The 14,328-nt window shown below is 40.3% G+C and overlaps 2 protein-coding genes across 17 annotated transcripts in view; both read right to left on the bottom strand.

The window, feature by feature from the left end:
• Positions 1–12,484, bottom strand: part of LOC126982339 (SLAIN motif-containing protein 2-like) — a 42,356-nt gene extending 29,872 nt beyond the window's left edge. For 2 of the 7 annotated variants that reach the window (XR_007735108.1, XM_050834352.1), the window contains exon 1: positions 3,793–4,338. Coding sequence is in view for 5 of the 7 variants with exons in the window: in XM_050834352.1 (XP_050690309.1) it covers positions 3,793–4,055 (263 nt within the window). In the remaining 2 variants the exon portion in view is untranslated. Of the gene's footprint in view, positions 1–3,792; positions 4,339–12,383 lie in introns of those variants that run through there. The other 5 variants (XM_050834349.1, XR_007735107.1, XM_050834351.1 and 2 more) reach the window with 5 other exon arrangements.
• Positions 12,485–13,428: 944 nt separating this feature from the next.
• LOC126982330 (C-terminal-binding protein-like) overlaps positions 13,429–14,328 on the bottom strand; it is a 72,330-nt gene continuing 71,430 nt past the window's right edge. For all 10 annotated transcript variants that reach the window (XM_050834326.1, XM_050834333.1, XM_050834324.1 and 7 more), the window contains exon 12: positions 13,429–14,328. This exon is cut by the window's right edge and continues 1,618 nt beyond it. The gene's annotated coding sequence lies outside the window, so the exon portion shown is untranslated.

Genomic DNA, 14,328 nt, shown 5'->3' with positions numbered 1-14,328 from the left:
GCCTCCTACAGTATATCTATTGAATTCTTGATCAGTTTTCTATTTTATTTCTTTATCTATTTTTCTTGAGTCTCCTATACTTATTTCCTCTTGTGTGATTGGCGAGTCTCCTTTATTTCTTCTCTCCTTGATCAGTTTTCTATTTTATTTTTTTATTTATTTTTCTTGATGGTCTCCTATACTTATTTACTCTTGCATCCTTGGTTAGTTTCCTATATTTTCTCTTTTTTATTATGTGCTTGGTCAGTCTCCTACATTTTATTTCTTGAGACCTTGATCAGTTTCCTATTTTATTTCTTTATTTATTTTTCTTGGCAGACTCCTATACTTATTTACTCTTGTGTCCTTGGTTAGTTTCCTACATTTTTTTCTCTCTCCTGTATCCTTGTCCAGTCTCCTACATTACAAAACATATTATTAAACCCCTAACTGAGTCTCCTTCATATTAACCTTAACTAAAATCCTTCATCATTTTCATCATTCATTTAGCTGGATTCCTATTACACCTTTTTCCTCTCTTGTATCCTTGTCCAGTCTCCTAAATTGAAAATCTTATCATTAACCCCCTAACTGAGTGTCCTTCGTACTAGCCTTCACTAAAATCCTTCATCATTAAGTCAAGCTATTTAGAAATGGAGATCCCATAATGACGTTGAGGTTGACAAGACTGCACAACATATTAAACCCCCGTAATCAAGTACTCTACCTGCTCAATACCCCCCTAATCAAGTATATACTCTACCTCCTCAACAAGTAAGCCTAATTAGATAAGGAGATACTGTAATGAAGCTGATAAGGCTGAAGTTCACAATAAATAATAAGGTCTATATCTTAATTAGCAGCAGAATCAACATTAACCAAAACTAATAATACACCAACATAATAACCATTTCAGACATTGATTACGTGACATAACACTCTTTGCAAACTATGTGACCTAGTTAATAAAGAAGCTCTTCTCGATTAATCATTTTCAGGGTCAATGTGATGATGATGATGATGATGATGATGATGATGATAATAATAACAATAACGTAATAATAATAATGGTTTAATTTAACAAGCTGCATATAAAGAACAGAAAAACAGGGAGACACATAATATTTAAACATATGGGGGCTGGCTGTTTCATTTACTAGCACTCTTGAACAAGTACTTACAGATTCAACCCAATGACCTAATTGCCTAATATGTATTTTGTAACTGGGTCTGTGTTCAACTTTCTTTCCCCTCTCCATCACTTCTCTAGATCAATAAAGATGTGAAAATACCAATGCAATGTTGTGCAAATCACGTTCTTTGTTTTTGTTGTCTTATTACTTATTTCTGAAAAGGAGTCAAGTGAGAGGCGCATTTTTGAACTCCTAGGGCCGCTATCACAGTCGTTTTGTTTGTTTTGATCGTTACCAATGGCGCCGATCGATGCTATAGTTTTCCACGTGAAACTAGCCTATGGGGTAGTGGCGGCTGCAGAGGAAGCGAGAGGTGTTGAGAGTGTGTGGTAAGGTGCTGGGCTAGGCTAACCCTGCAGCCGCCACTACCCCATCGGCCAGTTTTACGTGGAAATACTCTAGCAGCAATCGCCGCCATTGGTAACGATAAAAACAAACAAAATGACTGTGAAAGCGACCCCTAATCAATCTAATACAGTGCCCCACCCCCTCCATATATACCTATCCTACTGTCCCATTAAATATATGTAACCCTGCTATGTGACCTTATTATATAACTTTGATATGTGATTTTAATGTGTAACTAATGTCCCCCAGAACTAATCTACAGAATATATATCCTAACCTAATTCAGTGCCCAACCCCTTTCATATATTACTGGGCTAACAATATGACCCTGATATGCAACCTGAAACCAAACTTAGGCAAATATAACCCAAGCTAATTCAGTGCCACGCCCCCTCCATGCATTATATTCTGTGCTATTCAAGATATGTATGCTTTTATAACCCTAATATTATGACCTTAACATGTAACTTTGATATGTAACCCAGAATCAAAAAGAAAGTTTCGTTTAGTCGGCGCAACATCTGTGGTCATATGCCTGAGAGAGACAGAAGGGGAAGGAATTATAGGAGAAGGGAGCAGATCTCAGGAGACAGGACACAACCCCCAATTAATACCTGGTACCCATTCACTGCTGAACCCAGAATCAAACTTAGGAAAATATAACCCAAGCTAATTCAGTGCCACGCCCCCTCCATTCATTATAGTATTTGGTGCTATTCAAGATATGTATGCTTTTATAACTCTAATATGTGACCTTAACATTTAACTTTCATATGTAACCCAGAATCAAACTAAAGAAAATATATCCTAATCTAACTTCGTACCCTGCCGCCTTTAAACTGTATTGCCATTATTGATATGTAAGCTTGTATTTATAATCTTAATTTGTAACCCAGACTCAAAAGTAAAAAATATATCCACAGCTAACTCAGTAACCCGCCCTCTCTATATTTTACTGTGCTATTAGAAAAGTGTAACCTTGAATATTTAACTGAAATTACTAACATTAAAACAACTGGCAGAAAGGAAGAGAAGGGAAACACTGAAGGAGAAAGGGAAAGAACAGAGAGAAAGGGAAATGGGGAGGAGGAGGAAAATGGCAAAGAAAAAGAAGAGGAAGAGAAAGATTGTTAATTTGGTGATATAGAAGAGAGAAAAAAGAAAGGGGAGGAAGAAGGGAAGGAGAGAAAGGGGAAGAGGAAGGAAAGAGGAAAGGAAGAAAGGAATACCAAGAAGAAGAAAGAAGAATTTTGATGGCTTGGAAGGAGAGAGGGAAAGCAGAAAAAGAGAAAGGAGATGAAAGAAGGGAAAGAAAGAAATGGGAAGAAGGAAGGAAGAAGGAAAGGAAGAAAATGATACCACGAAAAAGAATAATAATTTTGATGGCTTAAATAAACGAAAAAGAGAAAGGAGGAGGAAGAAAGGAAAGAGAAAGGGAGGAGGAGGAGAAAAAAGGATGAAGGAAAGGAAAGGAAAAAAGGATATTGACAATAACTATGATATGAATGTCTTAAAAGGGAGACAGAGAAAGAAAAGGGGAAGGGAAAAAGAGAAAGGAGGAAGACGAAGGGAAGGAGAAAGGGAAGAAGAGGAGAAAAAAGGATGAAGGGAAGGAAAGAAAGAAGAGGATATTGATAAAAGCTCTAATATGAAACAGAGAAATAAGAAAAAGAGGAAAGGAAGAAGGGGAGAAAGAGAAAGGGAGAGGAAGAAGGGAAGGAGAGAAAGGGAAAGAGGAACGAAGATGGGAAGGCAAAGAAGGATACTGAAGGACTCAAAAGAACCAAAAACGAGGGAAAATAGATAAAAAGAGAGATAGAGACATAAGAAAAAGAGAAAGGGAGAGGAGGAAGAAGGGAAGGAGAGAAAGGGAAAGAGGAACGAAGATGGGAAGGCAAAGAAGGATACTGAAGGACTCAAAAGAACCAAAAACGAGGGAAAATAGATGAAAAGAGAAAGACAGAGACATAAGAAAAAGAGAAAGGGAGAGGAGAAAGAAGGGAAGGAGAGAAAGGGAAAGAGGAACGAAGATGGGAAGGCAAAGAAGGATACTGAAGGACTCAAAAGAACCAAAAACGAGGGAAAATAGATAAACAGAGAAAGGAGAAAAAGAGAAAGGGAGAGGAGAAAGAAGAGAAGAAGAGAGAGGGAAAGAGGAACGAAGATGGAAAGGCAAAGAAGGATACTGAAGGACTCAAAAGAACCAAAAACGAGGGAAAATAGATGAAAAGAGAAAGGAGAAAACACGAAAAAAAAAGGGTTGCCCACTCACCATGTCTCCTCATCACTCAAACTCTCCTCCTCAAGACCCAGGGGCGCCATGGCATCTAAATTCTCACTCGGCTGCTTCTTAGGGGTGGCAGGGGCTGAGGGGAGGCTGTGTGGGGTGCTAGATCCTCCCTCCTTCATGAGCTGCTGACGTTCTGTCCTCAGCTCCTCGTTCTGCAGCTCCAGCTCCTTCACTAATGCCTGCAGCTTCTTCACTTCTGCCTCCGTTGCCGTACTCTCCAGTCTATTGTCCATGATTAGGCTCATTTTGGGGGCTCCTCAAGGCCTATAACCTGTTTTTTCGGGTTAATTTAAGGCCACAGTGCACACCTGTGGCCTCACCTGCTGGCATTGTAGCCCCAGACTGTGATTTCACTGTGAGGGGAAAACAGACATGCCTGCCATCTGTTGGGGCTGGCCCTGATGCTCCTGCTCTGGGGCACTGAAATAAACCCTGTAAACCTCTTAAACCACATTTCTAGCTTGTTTTAGTGTACTTTAATGGGTCTTTGGTGTGTTTTAAGGTGGGTTTGGTTGAGTGTTTATCGTTCTTTGGGGTCAGGTCAGCCCCTCCCCGTCTCCAATGCCATGGGGGACTGTGATAAACTTGAATAAACCTGATAAACCTCTTAAACCTCCTCCCTGACCTGTTTTAGTGTGTTTTAATGGGTCTTCGGTGTGTTTTAAGGTGGGTTTGGTTGAGTGTTTATCGTTCTTTGGGGTCAGGTCAGCCCCTCCCCGTCTCCAATGCCATGGGGGACTGTGATAAACTTGCATAAACCTCATAAACCATATTTCTAGCTAGTTTTAGTCTGTTTTATTGGACTTATGGTTGATTATATGACGTATCTCTGTGGGTTTGGGGTTTAGAAAGGTTAGGTCAGCCCCTCCCTACTCTGCTGCCTTATGGGGGACTGAAATAAACCCAGTAAACCGCTTAAACCTCCTCTCTGGCATGTTTTAGTGTACTTTAATGGGTCTTTGGTGTGTTTTAAGGTGGGTTTGGTTGAGTGTTTATCGTTCTTTGGGGTCAGGTCAGCCCCTCCCCGTCTCCAATGCCATGGGGAACTGTGATAAACTTGCATAAACCTCATAAACCATATTTCTAGCTTGTTTTAGTCTGTTTTATTTGGTTTATGGTTGGTTATATGATGTATCTCTGTGGGTTTGGGGTTTAGAAAGATTAGGTCAGCCCCTCCCTACTCTGCTGCCTTATGGGGGACTGAAATAAACCCAGTAAACCGCTTAAACCTTCCCCCTGGCATGTTTTAGTGTGTTTTAATGGGTCTTTGGTGTGTTTTAAGGTGGGTTTGGTTGAGTGTTTATCATTCATTGGGGTCAGGTCAACCCCTCCCCGTCTCCAATGGCATGGGGGACTGTGATAAACTTGAATAAACCTGATAAACCTCTTAAACCTCCTCCCTGGCATGTTTTAGTGTGTTTTAATGGGTCTTTGGTGTGTTTTAAGGTGGGTTTAGTTGAGTGTTTATCATTCATTGGGGTCAGGTCAGCCCCTCCCCGTCTCCAATGCCATGGGGAACTGTGATAAACTAAATAAACCTGATAAACCACATTTCTAGCTTGTTTTACTGTGTTTTATTGGGTTTATGGTTGGTTATATGACGTTTCTCTGTGGGTCTGGGGTTTAGAAAGGTCAGGTCAGCCCCTCCAGACTGTTTTAGTGTGTTTTAATGGGTCTTTGGTGTGTTTTAAGGTGGTTTGGGTGAGTGTTTATCGTTCTTTGGGGTCATGTCAGCCCCTCCTCGTCTCCAATGCCATGGGGGACTGTCATAAACCTAGAAAAACCTGATAAACCTCGTCTCTGGCCTGTTTTAATGAAGTTTTTTGTTGGTATTTAAGTGTTTTTGTTAAGGAACTGTCATTTGTAAAGGTCTAGTCAGCCCCTCCCAGTCTCCAATGCCATGGGGGACTATCATAAACCTGATAAACCGCATTTCTAGACTATTTTAGTATATTTTATTGGGTTATTGGTGTGTTTTATTAGTATTTGGGTTGAGGAGCTGTCATCTGTATGGGTCAGGTCAGCCCTTCCCTTTTGCTGCCCTGTGGGACTGTGATAAACCAATTAAACCTCCTATCTGGCCTGAAAAGAGTGTTGTATTGAGGAGGAAGACAGGATGGAAGGAGGAAGAGGAAGAAATCGAGGAAGACAGGATGGAAGGAGAAAGAGGAAAGAGGGGAAAAGAAGAGGAAAAAGAGAAAATTTTATGGATGGAAGGAAGGGGAAGAAATCGAGGAAGACAGAATGGAAGAAGAAAGAGGAAGAAGGGGAAAAGAAGCGGAAAAAGAGAAAATTTTATGGATGGAAGGAAGAGGAAGAAATCGAGGAAGACAGGATGGAGGAAGAAAGAGGAAGAAGGGGAAAAGAAGGGGAAAAGAAGCGGAAAAAGAGAAAATTTTATCAAGTTTTAATGAGATTCTACCCAATGTTTATGTTTCTATGTTGGAGGCGTTTAATTTTTGAGCCTCCAAACACTATATATACGTACCAAACCTAACAAAAGACTGTGCTGTATTGTAAATAGCCAACACCTACATATGAATGATTTTCCCTGACTGGTATAATCCTAAGACCGGCGAACGCGTAAACATCAACCAATGACCTCTGACCTGACTCTCTCTCCCTCACTCTGTCTCTCTTAAATAACCTTCTCTTTGTCTCTCTGAATGGTGGTACCACTGTTTTATTATGTTATATTGGGTTCCTGGTTTTCCTATGATAGTGTTTTGCTTTATTATTTGGAGGGGGACTCATATCCCTCCTTTGGATTTTGGTTTAGTAAAAGTAAAGAAGTAAAAGAAGAAAAATAATAAAGAAAAGTTAGTCATGAATTTGAGGAAGAAAAGTCTACGGAAGGTTTACACACACACACACACACACACACACACACACACACACACACACACACACACACACACGTTTTTCCTCTTTCCGTCCTTTCTCTATAATCTTTTTCTCTTATATTTCTTTTCTTTCTTTTGTGTTTAGTTCTTTCTCTTCGTTCATTTATTTTCCTTTGTCTTAATTCATTCATTTATCTTTTCACACACACACACACACACACACACACATATGCATTCCACCCTCAGGAAATTCCATTACTTATTGTGTATGTACATGACCTTGAGTATTGATCTGTGTGCGTGTGTGTGTGTGTGTGTGTGTGTGTTCCTGTCAATATGTGTTCCTTATTTTATCACCCATTCTCATGCAACTTTCTTAACTTATATAAACTTTTTTTTTTACACACTGTTCCGAGATATGTGTGTGTGTGTGTGTGTGTGTGTGTGTGTGTGTGTGTGTGTGTGTGTGGAAAAAAATATAACTAAATAGAGATAATAAAAGAAAATAAAGAAACGAAGAGAAAGAACTAAACACAGAAGGAAGAAGAAATATATGAAAGAAAGATAAAAGAAAAATAAGTAAGAGAAAGATTATAGAGAAAGGAAGGAAGGAGGAAAAACGTGTGTGTGTGTGTGTGTGTGTGTGAGATTTCCACATGCGTCAACGGTAACTAAGGAAAAAAAAATAGTATGTATGTATATATTTAAAGACGGTGACCACAACTTCCTTATATAAACGTGACTAAGTGGGTGATGTGACAGCTGTGTGTGTGTGTGTGTGTGTGTGTGTGTGTGTGTGTGTGTGTGTGTGTGTGTGTTTTAATTGTATGACGTCATTCGGTCCATTTTTTCGCACTTGTCACTCGGATAAATGCTTATGATTGTTGGTGAAAGTTTACATGATGAAAAATACCTTGTTTTGTATAGATATATCAATTAAGATGAGTATGTCTATCTATCCATCCATCTCTCTATCTCTCTATCCTGTCTGTCTATCTGTCTATATATCTATTTCACTGTCTATCTGTCTTTTATAAATCTGTCTTGTATATGTATTACCTGCCTGTCTATCTATCTATCTATCTATTTATGATGGTATACGAACTCGATTTAGGTATATCTATTTATCTATCTATCTACAATCTACTCTATTCATCTATTTATCTATCTATTTATCTATTTTCTGCCTTTCTATCTATATTTCTCTCTTGTATTATCATTATTATTATTGTTGTTGTTGTTATTGTTGTTGTTTACTTTCTATTCATTACCATAATTGAACAGTATATTTTCTCTCCTCCTCGCTTGTTCCAGTCCTTGACCCGCCTCTTTACTTATATATGCAAGAAAAAAATACAAAAGGAAAAAGAAGGAAAATATATGAAAAAGAGAATATACACGCGAGAAAATTTAACACACACACACAAACACACACAAACAAACAAACAAACAAACATATAATGACTCACAAGTGCATGTTTGCATAATCGTGTATACATGTGTGTGTGTGTGTGTGTGTGTGTGTGTGTGTGTGTGTGTGTGTGTGTGTGTGTGTGTGTGTGTGTGTGTGTGTGTGTGTGTGAACAAAGGTGATATTGACCCAGATTCTACCTTACATATACATACATACATACATACATACATACTTACATACATACATACATACATACATAGGCAGACATACAAACCTCTATATCACTCTTACTTTCCTACCTTTCCTTACCTTACCTAACTTTACCTTCCTTCCTTCCTTTCTACCTTCCCCTCCCTTCCTTTCTTCCTTTCCCTTCCATTCCCTCACCTTCCCTTCCCTTCCTTTCTTCCTTCCTTCCTTCCCTTCCCTTCCATTCCCTCACCTTCCCTTCCTTCCTTTTCTACCTTCTCTTCCTTTCCCTTACCTTCCCTTCCCTTCCTTCCTGCCCACCTTCCTTCCTTCCTTTCCTCCTTCCTTCCTTCCCTTCCCATCCATTCCCTCACCTTCCCCTCCTTCCTTCCTTCCCTTCATTCTTTCTTCCTTCCTTTCTACCTTCACTTCCCTTCCTTTCCCTTCCATTCCCTCACCTTCCCTTCCTTCCTTCCTTCCTTCCTTTCCCTTCCATTCCCTCACCTTCCCCTTCTTCCTTTCTTTCTTTATTCCTTCCCTTCCATTCCCTCACCTTCCCCTCCTTCCTTCCTTCCTTTCTTCATTCCTTTCTACCTTCCCTTCCTTTCCCTTCCCTTACCTACCCTTCCCCTCCTTCCTTCCTTCCCTTCCCTTCCTTTCCCTTCCATTCCCTCACCTTATTCCTCCCTTCCTTTCTTTCTTCATTCCTTTCTACCTTCCCTTCCCTTCCTTTCCCTTCCACTCCCTCACCTTATTCCTCCCTTCCTTTCTTTTTCATTCCTTTCTACCTTCCCTTCCCTTCCTTTCCCTTCCATTCCCTCACCTTATTCCTTCCTTCCTTTCTTTCTTCATTCCTTTCTACCTTCCCTTACCTTACCTAACCTTCTCCCTTCCTTTCCTCCTCCCTTCCCTTTACTTTCCTTCCTTCCTTCTTACTGACCTTCCTCTACCTATAAGAAATAATAATAGGAGTTCAAGGGGTCAAGGATACAGATGTGCGCACTGTGGCAACGACGCGGAAGGACAGAGAGAGAGAGAGAGAGAGAGAGAGAGAGAGAGAGAGAGAGAGAGAGAGAGACCTACACGTGGCATTAGGGATTCATATCTAAAGGAGGAAGGAAGGAAGGAAGGAAGGACGGAAGGAAGGAAAGGAAGGAAGGAAGGAAGGAAGGAAGGAAAGTAAGAAGGAAGGAAGGAAGGAAAGGGAGGAAGAAAACGAAGAAAATATAAGAAGGAATTAAAAAGAAGAAAGTTGAAAATTGAAGTAAAGAAAGAGAGGAAGGAAAAAAGGAAGACAGTTAAAGATGAAAGAAAAGGAATAAGGGAAAGAAAGTAAAGGAAGGAAGGAAGGAAAGGGAGGAAGAAAACGAAGAAAATATATGAAGGAATTAAAAAGAAGAAAGTTGAAAATTGAAGTAAAGAAAGAAAGTAGAGGAAGGAAAAAAAGAAGACAGTTAAAGATGAAAGAAAAGGAATAAGGGAAAGAAAGGAAAGGAAGGAAGGAAGGAAGGAAAGGGAGGAAGAAAACGAAGAAAATATATGAAGGAAGTAATAAGGAAATAAAGAAATAAAGTAGAGGAAGGAAAAAAATGCAGACAGTTAAAATGAAAGAAAAGGAATAAGGGAAATAAAGGAAAGGAAGGAATTAAAGGAAAAAGTAAAGTAAATAAATAAAGAGAAAGTGAAAGTTTAGAGCAAGTGACTAGACTGTGTGCGTGGGATTAAAGGAACAAGATAATCCCTGCCCACGCTCTCTCTCTCTCTCTCTCTCTCTCTCTCTCTCTCTCTCTCTCCGTTGCGACACTGTATAAGCTCCCAATCTTCATGACACACACACACACACACACACACACACACCTTGATCATTTCCTTACCAATCAGATAAAGGAATGAGAGAGAGAGAGAGAGAGAGAGAAAGAGAGAGACAAGGTTATGGAGTGAATTTTGGGTACATCGTTTAATTGGTCTCTCTCTCTCTCTCTCTCTCTCTCTCTCTCTCTCTCTCTCTCTCTCTCTCTCTTATAATGCTGATGATGAAAGGCGAAGATTGTGTGTGTGTGTGTGTGTGTGTGTGTGTGTGTGCAAGAAGGGTCAACTCAACGCACATAAGAGGAATATACCGTTAGCCTCTCTCTCTCTCTCTCTCTCTCTGCAGGTAAGTTTGTATAGGAGAGATGTGTGTGTGTGCGCGCAGTATGACCCCTCCCTCCCCCCTACCCCCCCGTGACCCCGGAACTAAGGTCAGGTCACGGGGTTCACGGACTGCATTGCTATAGATCCATCTCACACTGCGACACAAGGGAGAGGAGAGGATGATAAAGGGGTCTGGTAACACTGCGAGGAGGTGGCGCGCTTTGCCGCAGTGCCACGCTCCGTCTCTTTTTGACTCATGCCAGCGTTCTAGATCCAGCATAATGTTTTTGTTTTAGATGAATGATTGATTTGATGGTTTATTGTTGCAAAAGTACACAGCAAAGGAGAAGGGAGGATAATTATGTAAATAGTGAAATAAGAATTAGCAAGAACAGTTATACATGTAGTTGTAAATTATATATAAGAGGAGAAAAGTTGAGTGTGTGTGTGTGTGTGTGTGTGTGAGAGAGAGAGAGAGAGAGAGAGAGAGAGAGAGAGAGAGAGAGAGAGAGAGAGTAAACAGAGGAAGCCAGGGGAGGTTTAACTAACATATGGCTAAATAATAGTAATTTGAGGATAGGTATAGCCGTATAGGTAATGTTAATGGCATAGGCTATAGCTGCGCGTGGCCTCAGTGCTCATCTCCGTCGCATAGTCTACTACTTACTTTTAATATACGGTTATTTAATTATCAGATTAATTAATGAGAATGATAAGGGAGGGGAATGGCAGAGTGTTTCTACCTCTATCATATGCTACTCTGTGTAAACGTATAATTAATAGAATGAATTAAAATACAGTGCAGGATTTGGAGTGCATGATAATAATTTAAGAACGCCATTATACTCTGCGGACCTTCTCTCTCTCTCTCTCTCTCTCTCTCTCTACTCACAGGGTAGTGTGAATCAGACAACCTTGAGTGGAGGAGGCCAAGGGGACGCCCACAAATCTCGTGTCTAGAGCAAGGTGGTGAATCCTGCTGTGAGGTACTTGGTAAGGGAAATGAGGTGCATGGAAACTTGACCTGAGGAACCCCTGGGATGTCGTCATAAGGTGGGCGATGTATCAATACCCCCCCCCCCCCTCTTTGTGACTGCCACGGGTCAGGGTTCGAATCCCGGTGTCGTGTTTCTCCGGGTCCTCCTATTTCTGTCCGTCCGTTTTGTTTACCGTCGCATTCCCCGGAGTCTCAAAGGGCAAACGCTAGAATAATATACCGAATAAAACAATCTGCCATCCCGTACTGCAAAGACACTGGGGGGGGTGGCAGCCAGGTACACCCGGCCAGCTGCGTACACGAATCCGTCGATGTTCATAGCAGTGAACTACCTCTTAATTTCCGCCGCCATGTTGCCTCTCTATCTTCTATCGATATTTTCATGCTGACTGCTCTTCTGATCTAGATAACTGCATGCCTCCCCCCCTCCCGCAGCCCCGCTGCACGCGACTTTCTTCTCATGCTCATCCCTATACTGTCCAAACCCCTGATGCAAGAGTTAACCAGCATTTTCACTCTTTCATCCCTCACGCTGGTAAACTCTGAAACAATCTTCCGTCATCTGTATTTCCTCCTGCCTACGACTTGAACTCTTTCAAGAGGAGGGTATCAGGACACCTCTCCTCCCGAAAATGACCTCTCTTTCGGCCACCTCTTTGGATTCTTTTTATAGGAGCAGCGAGTAGCAGGCTTTTTTTATTATTGTTTCCTTTTTTTCTGACCTTGAGCTGTTTCCTTTGTTGTAAAAAAAAAAAAATCCACCTTTTGGTTGTTAACAAAACGCGGACGGCCAGAAACAGGAGGACGCGGAGGAACACGACACCTGCTCGGACAGTCAGCGTGCAGCCCACCCATCTGTCCATCCTTCCTTTCTGGCTGGTGGATAAATGGGTGCCCGGGGAAACGTGGGGAAGGTAATCTAATAACCCGGATGTCACACTGGCAAAGGAAATAAATACTGAAATAAATACTCAACATTCTCTCTCTTTTGACCTACCTTCTCTGTGACCCTCTGAAGCTCACCTGCTGACCCTCCTGCCGTCACCCCACGCAGCAGTCCTCGTCAGCGTCCTCACACACATGCTCGTCCAGGATTGATGAATGTAAACACTGAACAGCTGACGTCCTCTCCCGCCAGTGACTTATGTTGATTACCTTTTACCCTTTCCAACGGCTCACCAATACCAATAAACACGATAAAAAAATGTGCCCTCTGCTGGTTTTCTTCAATACTCCTTTTTTATGCGAGCAAAGTAGACCAATAGTAATACAGAACTATTAAAAAAAACTATACCAGCAACACTATTTGAAAAGGAACATACAAGATTCCAGAGTTGTCAGTTTTGATTAGATAGGTCTTCATACTCCCTTTTTGAGGACTTGAGGCATAAAAAGGAGGAGATAGATAAAAGAACTCAAGTCCATTCTAGTGTTTACAAGAGAGAGAAAGGGATGAAGGAGTGAAGATCCTGGTCAACTCTTGCATTAGGAAGTTGGACAGCTGGTTTGGGAGTTTTGCTTTGTGTTATATATGTTTTTCTTGTTCCAAATTAATATTAGGTTCCATTTACTTTCAGGGAAACTTCTTCACTATTATATTCCAGTTTAGAACATTTTTTAGCAATACATTATCTTAACCAACATAAGAATACAGTCTGCCATTAAAATATCACAGTTATGCATTAAAGTCCACTAATTTGAATTCCACTAGATAAAAAAACACAGAGAAAGTAAGGGATAAAATCACTTGCCTATTATTAACCCGGTAGCAGCGATGGGCCAAATTTGTGCCATGATATAAACCCCCAAAAATAGATGATACATAAACTGATCACAAATGCGTTGATATATATTATGAAATGGTTTGTGTGAGTGATGATTTTTTCTCATTTTTCTCGCTTAGAGGGACCATTAAGAAACATGATCCCAGCTGCTACCAGGTTAAAATAAAAAATTCAATAAAATCATTCAAATGCAAGTAGAGAAATAATCACTGTTGCCAATCCCACGCATCGACAAAGGACTGAAATCAAACATCCAACAACCAGAACTGTCTTTTATTAAACTAAGATGGAGTTAACTAAATAATTTTCTTCCTGCATTGTTTTACGCCTTTCCTTTTAAGTTTGTTTACAGAGGTGAATCAATTTTTACTCCAAAGGCGCATCCGTCTGTCCGTCTTGGCTTGCTTGCCCACTCGTAACCGTTAATTTTTTTTACATTTTATTTTATTTTACATCAAGGAAGGACGCAACTGTGAGAAAGGATCCGGGAAATGCACTTACTTAATAATACGCATTTTCTGCAGACTCTCATTTGCTTTGTTTTGGACCTTTGAGACTTTCATTTGACTCCTCTTCCGACACTCCGACTATACACTACCCATAATAATAAGCATTCTATCTTCTTTTCTCTGTATCAGGCCTTTATTTTCCCTTTTTTCCCTCTCGATTTAGCAACTTTATGTACACTATTTGATTCTTTAAGGCTTCAATTTCTCTTCAGTCCACCAAGACGAGCAGATTTATGTTTTTCCAAGAAGAATATTTTCCCTTCTGTTTTCCTGTCCTGGTGCACACAGTTTCCTCTCCACCGTTTAATCAGCACATTAGTCACAGAAAATAAACAATGATTTCTTCTCTCTCCCTACATGAAGTATTTTTTTAATCCATTCAATCTCACAAACACAAATTTACGTTCTTCACACTTTCTCGTAACAACTTAGATTACTTCACACACTTGGAAACACACTCGCTTACTTTCCACTCCGACTTATTTTGTGGCATATTTTCCTTCACGACTACACTTTTTTTTTCCGCTGTACAAACACAATATTTTTTTTATGCTTCTTGAGAAAACAAAACAATCATAACATTTTCACCCATAAATGTCTTTTTTTAACATTCTCTTTTTAACAAACATCTTCCGTCTTGCCCCCCAAA

This window comes from Eriocheir sinensis, chromosome 50 (assembly GCF_024679095.1).
Source record: "Eriocheir sinensis breed Jianghai 21 chromosome 50, ASM2467909v1, whole genome shotgun sequence".
In the NCBI taxonomy this organism is placed as follows: Eukaryota; Metazoa; Arthropoda; class Malacostraca; order Decapoda; family Varunidae; genus Eriocheir; species Eriocheir sinensis.
This window is presented reverse-complemented; position numbering and strand designations above follow the sequence as displayed.